The 9,404-nt window shown below is 40.9% G+C and overlaps 1 protein-coding gene across 3 annotated transcripts in view; it reads right to left on the bottom strand.

Annotated features, from left to right (window-relative positions):
- LOC102997004 (E3 ubiquitin-protein ligase makorin-1) overlaps positions 1 to 5,238 on the bottom strand; it is a 19,469-nt gene extending 14,231 nt beyond the window's left edge. For 2 of the 3 annotated variants that reach the window (XM_028489668.2, XM_055084793.1), the window contains exon 1: positions 5,113 to 5,238. In XM_028489668.2, the coding sequence (XP_028345469.1) occupies positions 5,113 to 5,234 (122 nt within the window). In that variant the 5' untranslated portion in view covers positions 5,235 to 5,238. The remainder of the gene's footprint in view (positions 1 to 5,112) is intronic. The other variant, XM_028489669.2, reaches the window with a different exon arrangement.
- Between the last annotated feature and the right edge of the window lie 4,166 nt (positions 5,239 to 9,404).

Below are 9,404 nucleotides of genomic sequence, written 5' to 3'. Positions count from 1 at the left end.
TCTACAGGAGACCCACTTCAGACCTAGGGACACATACAGACTGAAAGTGAGGGGATGGAAAAAGATATTCCATGCAAATGTAAATCAAAAGAAAGCTTGAGTAGCAATACTCGTATCAGACAAAATAGACTTTAAAATAAAGACTCTTACAAGAGATAAGAAGGGACACTACATAATGATCAAGGGATCAATCCAAGAAGAAGTTATAACAATAATAAATGTTTATGCACCCAACATAGGAGCACCTCAAAACATAAGGCAAATGCTAACAACCATGAAAGAAGAAATCGACAGTAACACAATAATAGTAGGGGACTTTAGCACCCCACTTACACCAATGGACAGATTATCCAAACAGAAAATAAATAAGGAAACACAAGCTTTAAATGACACAACACACCAGGCAGATCTAATTGATATTTATCCACCCCAAAGTGGCAGAATATACTTTCTTCTCAAGTGCACATGGAACATTCTCCAGGATAGATCACATCTTGGGTCACAAATCAAGCCTCGGAAAAGTTAAGAAAACTGAAATCATATGAAGCATCTTTTCTGACCACAACACTATGAGACTGGAAATCAATTACAGGAAAAAAACCTGTAAAAAACAAAAATACATGGAGGCTAAACAGTGTGCTACTAAATAACCAAGAGATCACTGAAGAAATCAAAGAAGAAATCAAAGAATACATAGAAACAAATGATAATGAAAACACCATGACCCAAAACCTATGGGACGCAGCAAAAGCAGTTCTAAGAGGGAAATTTATAGCAATTCAATCTCACCTCAAAAAACAAGAAAAATCTCAAATAAACAATCTAACCCTACACTTAAAACAACCAGAGAAAGAAGAACAAAGAAAACCCAAAGTCAGTAGAAGGAAAGAAATCATAAAAATCAGAGCAGAAATAAATAGAAATGAAGAAAACAGTAGCAATGGTCAATAAAACTAGGAGTTGGTTCTTTGAGAAGATAAACAAAATTGAAAACCCTTAGCCAGACTCATCAAGAAAAAAAGGGAGAGGTTGCAAATCAATAAAATTAGAAATGAAAAAGGAGAAATCACACTGACACTGCAGAAGTACAAAGGATTATAAGAGACTACTACAAACAACTATATGCCAGTAAAAAGGACAACCACGAAGAAATGGACAAATTCTTGGAAAGGTACAATTTCCCAAGACTGAACCAGGAAGAATTAGAAAAGATAAACAGATCTATCACAAGTAATGAAATTGAAACCTTAATTTAAAATCTTCTAACAAACAAAAGTCCAGGGCCAGACGGCTTCACAGCAATCTTGAGAAAGAAAAATGGAGCTGGAGGAATAAGGCTCCCCAACTTCAAACTATACCACAAAGCTACAGTAATCAAGACAGTATGGTACTGGCATAAAAACAGAAATATAGATCAATGGTACAAGATAGAATGCCCAGAGATAAACCCATGCACACATGGGCACCTAATTTACAACAAAGGAGGCAAGAACATACAACGGAGAAAAGACGGCATCTTCAATAAGTGGTGCTGGGGAAACTGGACAGCTACATATGAATGAATGAAATTAGAACACTACCTAACACCATACACAAAAATAAACTTCAAATGGATTAAAGACTTAATGTAAGACCAGACACTATAAAACTCTTAGAGGAAAACATAGGAAAAGAAAAGACAACCCTCAGAATGGGAGAAAATATTTGCAAATGAAACAATGGACAAAGGATTAATCTCCAAAATATACAAACAGGTCATGGAGCTCAATATTGAAAAACAAACAATCCAGTTAAAAAATGGGCGGAAGACCTAAATAGACATTTCACCAAGGAAGACATACAGATGGCCAAGAGGCACATGAAAAGATGCTCAACATCACTAATTATTAGAGAAATGCAAATCAAACCTACAATGAGGTATCACCTCACCACGGTCAGAATGGCCATTATCAAAAACTCTAGAAACAATAAATGCTGGAAAGGGTGTGGTGAAAAGGGAGCCCTCCTACACTATTGGTGGGAATGAAAATTGATACAGCCACTAAGGAGAACGGTATGGAGGTTCCTTAAAAAACTAAAACTGGAACTACCATATGACCCAGCAATCCCACTACTGGGCATATACCCTGAGAAAACCAAAATTCAAAAAGAGACATGCACCACAATGTTCACTGCAGCACTATTTACAATAGCCAGGACATGTAACCAAGCTAACTGTCCACCAAAAGATGAATGGATAAAGAAGATGTGGCACATATATACAATGGAATATTATTCAGCCATAAAAAGAAACAAAATTGAGTTATTTGTAGTGAGGTGGATGGACCTAGAGTGTGTCATACAGAGTGAAGTAAGTCAGAAAAAGAAAAACAAATACCGTATGCTAACGCATATGTATGGAATCTAAAAAAAAAGGTACTGATGAACCTAGTTGCAGGGCAGAAATAAAGAGGTAGACATAGAAAATGGACTTGAGGACATGAATGGGGTGGGAGGGCAAAGTTGGGGCAAAGTGAGAGTAGCATCAACATATATACACTATCAAATGTAAAATAGTTGGCTGGTGGGAAGCAGCTGCACAGCACAGGGAGATCCGCTTGGTGCTTTGCGATGACCTGGAGGGGTGGGATAGGGAGGGTGGGAGGGAGGCTCAAGAGGAAGGGGATATGGGGACACGTGTATACATATGGCTGATTCTCTTTGCTGTGCAACAGAAACTAACACAGTATTGTGAAGCAATTATACTCCAATAAAGATTAAAAAAAAAAAATCTTTCAGACAGTAGGATGGATTTCTAACACCTATTGCCCTTTTCAATATTGTGACTGACTACAAACGACATATCTGGGTTTTTTAGTTGGGGGTTTTTTTTTTTGAGGAGTGTCATTGTATCAGTTTTTTCTTTCTAGCAATACTGCAATGAAAAAAATCAGCAGAGGGCAAAATGACCACTAAACTCAGATACCATGGGTTCCATTTATGGGATCCTTCCTACAGTCACATGGAAAGAATCTTTTCCTTCTTCTCTACCCTTACTAGATTTCCTAAGTAAAACAGATGTGAGATAGCCTAACATCAATATCCCACCCGTCAATAATTTCTTAGTCTTTTGAACTCTAAGCATTTGAACCCAATAGTTGACACAATTCTTTTCTGATAATAGGATGCTAAAATTGGCTATGATAATATCAAAATATCTTACCTAGTATGATCATTTAAAATATGCCTGGGACTTCCCTGGTGGCACAGTGGTTAAGAATCCGCCTGCCAATGCAGGGGACACGGGTTAGAGCCCTGGTCCAGGAAGATCCCACATGCCGCGGAACAACTAAGCCTGTGTGCCACAACTACTGAGCCTGCGCTCTAGAGCCCAAGAGCCACAACTACTGAGCCATCATGCCACACTACTGAAGCCCACGTGCCTAGAGCCCGTGCTCCACAACAAAAGAAGCCACCACAATGAGAAGCCCTCGTACCGCAACAAAGAGTAGCCCCCGCTCACTGCAACTAGAGAAAGCCCGCACAGCAACGAAGACCCAACATAGCCAAAAAAAAAAAAAATTTTAATAATTTTTTTTAAAAAACCTTAAAAAATATAAAATAAAATATGCCCAAAATTCTTTGACAGTCCCCCGCCTTCAACAGGTGGAGGCCAATTTCTTTCCCCTTGAAAGTGGGCTGGACTTAGTGACTCGCTTGTAACAAACAGAATATAGGGGAAGTGACAGTGTGTGACTTCTGAGACTAGGTCATAAAAAGGTATTTTGGCTTCGTCCTTGCTGTCTCTCTTGAATCACTTACTCTGGGGACAAGTTAGCGTGAGGACACTAAAGCAGCCCTAGGGAAATGTCCACGAGGCGAGGAACTAAGGCCTCCCACCAACAGATGTGTGAGTGAGCCACCTTCAAAGTGGTCCTCCGGCCCCCATAGAGACTTCAGATGATGGCAGCCCTGGCTGAAATCTTGGCCGAAATCTCTTGAGAGTCTCTGAGCTAGAATCACCCACCCAGCTAGGCCACTCCGAGATTCCAGACTCCAGAAACTATGAGATAAGAAATGTTTACTGTTTTCAAGCTGTCGAATTTCAGGGTAACTTGTTTAACATCAATAGATGACTAATACACTTAGATAGTTTCTAAACTGAGAAGATAAAGAAAAGCTCTAACTGGGACTTCCCTGGTGGTCCAGTGGTTAGGACTTGGCGCTCCCACTGCACGGGGTGAGGGTTTGCTCCCTGGTCAGGGAACTAAGCTCCCACGTGCTGCGCAGCACGGCCATAAAGAAAAAGAGGAGAAAGGCTCCACCCAACTGCTAGCAGAACCCACAGAACCCACTACTGCCAAATTGCAATTTAACAGGGTTATGGTGCCGATTCAATGAATGATGATGGAGATTACTTAATAACGAATCCCTCTCGGCTTTCCACCGTCCTGAGACAGATACTAGAGACTGTTCTGAAGCATTTTCTGTAAATCTTGGCTTAAAATTTAGTCTTCCGAGCTCAAGTGGTTTACGAAAGTTTAGTTGGAATGACAAGCCCTCTTAACTAGTAACCTAATACACTGTTCCAAATGCCTATGATCCCATTTTCTCTCCATAATTCATACTAATAGAGAACAATTGAAACTAGTCCCAGCTGGTCAAATATGAACCTTATTCTTGGTCTTTAAGAGGAAATGCCATTAACAAACATGCCTTCACCACACCCTATCCCTAGCTTTGCCGGAAGTTGCTCCTCAGGCACTATTTAAACTTAGGAGTGTATTATAAACTCATTTTTTAAATGTAATGCATTCCCTCCAAGCGAAAGATCTGTCAGTGTGCTAACATTTCTAATGAGCACTTTTTAAAGTACTATTTTAGGGAATTCCCTGGCGATCCAGTGGTTAGGACTGGGTGCTTTCACTGCCATGACCCGGGTTCAATTCCTGGTCGGGAACTAAGATCCTGCAAGCTGCGAGGCATGGCAAAAAAAAAAAAAAAAAAAAAAAAAAGGACTATTTTAAATCTATTATTTACAAGGTTGTTGGAATTATGTATTTTACTCTCATTTTTTTCTGCCAACTTCTCCATCCACCCCTGAACAAAACTGAATTGGAAACAAATTCTTACCTGCAGCGGTCTCCGTAAATACAGTACCCTCGCTGAAAATACTTGCACACTACACCATATGGACTGTCAGAGAGGTCATGTGAGTATCGACAGTTATCTCCTTCCTTACAAACCCCATGCATGAAATACCTGTGAGACAAAGAACCACAAGTTGGTTTACAAGTCAGTACTCAAATGAATTCATGACCAATATATTCTAACACAGGAGCACTATATACTAGTACTATATTCTACTGTTACAGTCTATCTACACAAACACGAGAAATGAACACAAAGAAAGTAGAACTAGACCGTATGACCATAAAATTATCCATGATGGTACCACAGGAAGGTTGCCTATAGATACAGACACCAATTTAAACTTTGAGGTCATCATTAATCTTGTCTCTGCAGGTTAAGTCTGACTACTGCTCTCATTTTACAGTCCTACAGAGGTAGCTTCTTGTTTTCCACTAACTTCAGCCATAATGGCAGCTCTATCTGCAAAAAAATCAAAGATAAGCAAGAAACAACGTAAACCTGAACGGGTCAGACTACTGTATATGTTTCAATCCTTCGAGAAACCATTTTAATTCTTTAAAAGCCACATGTGAAAATACAAGTAAAATTTGTTGCAAAGGTAGAGGCAAAGGGAAATCACTTTCTGTCCTTCATTTATCTAGCAGACTCTTGTTCTGAAGGAGAACATGTGTACCTAACTAGCAGTTTCCAAAAACCAAGTATCAGAGAATGACTCAGTTTCTAAGAGGACCTGGGAATTTGCTACAAGTGCAACTTTGGAGACCTCACCTCAGACCAACTAAACTGGAAATGGGGGGGGGGGGCCCAAGCAGCAATCTGTAAGTAACTAGGTGGATCAGGGAAGTGATAAGGGTCTTTATTTTTTGTAGATAATCCTGATCTTGTAAAGTGGGTAGAACTACCACCACCCCTCCAATCCTCCCTTCCGTCACTGACTTTGGTCTCTTGAGCAGAGTTATGAAGATTTCATGTTGGCAGACCATAACTGCCCCCAATATGCATGCATCTATGTACAGTTGATCCAGAGTAAGGAAAAAGTGCCTATCCCTATCTCCTGGGTGTGTCAATTATCTAGAGATGGAAGGAAGAATAGCAGTAAGTGCACTCCACTTGTCCACTGGATTGAAGGATATATAGAAAAGAGACTGTTATTTACCTAAAGGAGCCTTGAAGAAGGCTGCCCCAAATTGAAATGTGAAAGGTTCTATTCAAATTACTGGCATGGGGCTTCCCTGGTGGCAGAGTGGTTGGGAATCCGCCTGCCAATGCGGGGGACACGGGTTCGAGCCCTGGTCCCGGAGGATCCCACATGCCACGGAGCAACTAGGCCCGTGCGCCACGACTGCTGAGCCTGTGCTCTGGAGCCCTGCAAGCCACAACTACTGAGCCTGCGTGCCACAACTACTGAAGCCCACGCTCCTGGAGCCCGTGCTCCGCAACAAGAGAAGCCACCGCGATGAGAGGCCAGCGCACTGCAACGGGGAGTGGCCCGAGAGCCCGCGAGCAGCAACGAGGACCCAACGCAGCCAAAAACAAATAAATAAATAAATTTTTAAAAAATCACTGGCATGTATACCTTCTATGTGACATAGAAAGAAAAAATATAACATCTTGGTGGAACAGCTATAATTATCAAGAAGATCCTGAACTGCCCTAGGGTTTCAGTCCGTAACAAAACATAAGAATATAGTAGTAGGAAGTCAAATTCTAACTATAATTAACCTAATTTCAACTGTTATCAGGTTTAACTTAATCTAACTAGGTCTGAACTTTTGCTCAACTACAGGGCAACTTTCTGCAAGCTTTGAAGCTGTCTGAGCACCACATAACACAAATTTGAGCTAAACCACTGTGCTAATAGGTACTTTTTGACTGCATAAATGAAGAGATTAACACTTAAAAAACCCCAACAAGTCAATAATTTCATTGTAATCACCACTAGTATAATCATGCTTCAAAGTATCTATAAAAGTATCCACAGGGCTTCCCTGGTGGCGCAGTGGTTGAGAGTCCGCCTGCCGATGTAGGGGACGCGGGTTCGTGCCCCAGTCTGGGAAGATCCCACATGCCGCGGAGCGGCTGGGCCCGTGAGCCACGGCCGCTGAGCCTGCGCTCCGCAACGGGAGAGGCCACAGCAGTGAGAGGCCCGCGTACGGCAAAAAAAAAAAAGTATCCACAGTTGGTAATTGGTTATTCACTTGAAACAGTCTCACTGTTTGAATACAGTTGCTTACTGCCCCAACCCCAGTGGGAACTTTCACAATTCTCAACACAAGACAAAGCTGTCTATACCTTCAATATTCTTTGGGGTCAGTCTGAAGTCAGAGATGCACATACTGATACAGTTTTAAGGCTTGATAAAATACCTACCCCGAGAGATCTCAAACCAGTTGCTCCAAGGAGTTCAGCTCCCTAACACCTGCATTTAAATGTCCAGCAGGATGCCCTTCCCTAACACTTTTGCAGCACCTCACACCACTGTTACTTTTTGACATCCATGATAGTAAAAACTGTTTCCGAGAATCCAAAATGAAAGAGTAAAACTCAGAGTCACTGGCCTAAGACAGTGTAGCATGGCCTGTTGGCACCTTTTGACCAAGAGCATAATACAGCAATGACCAAGAATGGAGAGAACAGAGGGGAGGATAGGCTGGAGAGCTAGGGAACAGATTCTGCAGGGCCTTTTAAGTCAAGTTATCTTAAAGCAGTAAGAAACCACTGAAAGATCTGAAACAATGACATGTCGGAATTAAATTTAATTTTTAAAACACTACATTAAACTGCCTTCTTCCAGGTGACGTGTCTGGGCCAGCTGATTACATTTATGTCTAGGAACTTCCGTTGATTCCAAGTTTCAAGAGCCAGCAGTGGATGCAGCTACCAGAACAGTTAATACAATCAGGCTGCATCAGTAGTCAACTGTTTGGATCCAAGTAGTAATAAAAAGCACACAGTTTAAGAATTAGGAAGACTGTTTAAATTCCAGCTTTGTGACCCTCAGTAAAGCTATTTTGTCTTAGTTTCACCACTCTTTCAGATTTAAGAACTTAAAAAAAAAAACAAAAAAACCCCACCATGTGTGCAGTAGCAGCTGCACAGCGTCTTTGCTGGCACTCGAGTTCATTTCCGCATCTCCCCTTCCACATCTCTTCTCTGCCTTGACTACATTTGTTTCCGACCACACACTGTAAGAGGTACACACTAACGAATCGGATAAGAAAAGCAAGAGACCTAGATGTCGTGCCATGAGAAGATTTTAAGTAACTGGAGTAGTTTGGCCAGAAGACAAAGGAATAGCCTTTCCCAGCACTATTCCTGGCAAAGTCAATACATTTGGGAAGCTACATCATAAACCTGGTTCAGCGTAAGGACTGAGAACTTGAACTGTCCAGCAATGAAACAAGTTCCTGAGGTCCAGAACCAGCATCACCAAAGGAATTCAAGCAGACACAAAATCACCTGATACTGTAGAATCAACAGAAACACTAGAATACAAGCCCTAATTAGTTACTGCCAAATACTATGCATTATTTTACATGGTTGTTTGGTACATATGGTCTGGGTTTCTGGTTTGTTTTAATTGCCTTTTGTCTCTCAGTGATATTAACACTGTTGATATAATTATAAACAGTCATCACAGTGAAATCCCTTCTTGCCAACCCATGTCTAAGTCTAAGAGATTATGACATGATAGTGTAAATTATAACCTAAAGGGGAAAAAAGGCAACTCTCCCAAGAATTTCTCCCCATTTTTTTTCTTTTTTAAATGCCACCACCAAAAAGCCATCATCCAAATTCACCTTAATGCCAGTGTCCAGGCTGAGCTTGCCTTCAGTTAAAGGCTGGGCCATATGATTTCTATGGTTCCTTCCACCTTGAAGATTCTATGACTCCAATCAGACATTGTCCAGTAATAAAGACAAATACAACTGACTAGAATCCCCGACTGTTGTACCTCTTGGAAACGTTAAGCATGGTTACGAAGATATACATAAGAAACCCCAACAGTAGCTTGTGAGGGTGTAAGAGAACCACACAATACCCTCAGAGTACTTCTAGGCATCATAACAACCTGTCTGGGGATTTACAGAAACTACAGAATATTAATTAATTTGGCACTTAATCACTTAATCTGCTGTGACACTGTTTACTGTTACTTAATTCTTGATAAGTACATGTACCCTATTTCTCACTAGATTGTAAATTCCTGGTGTTTAAGAACCGTAGTTTATTCTGCTTTTTATCTTCTACAGTACCTGTACACATAATAC

The sequence above is a fragment of the Physeter macrocephalus genome, chromosome 5, assembly GCF_002837175.3.
Source record: "Physeter macrocephalus isolate SW-GA chromosome 5, ASM283717v5, whole genome shotgun sequence".
NCBI lineage: Eukaryota > Metazoa > Chordata > Mammalia > Artiodactyla > Physeteridae > Physeter > Physeter macrocephalus.
Note: the sequence above shows the minus strand (reverse complement) of the source record. Positions and strands in the feature narration are given on the sequence as shown.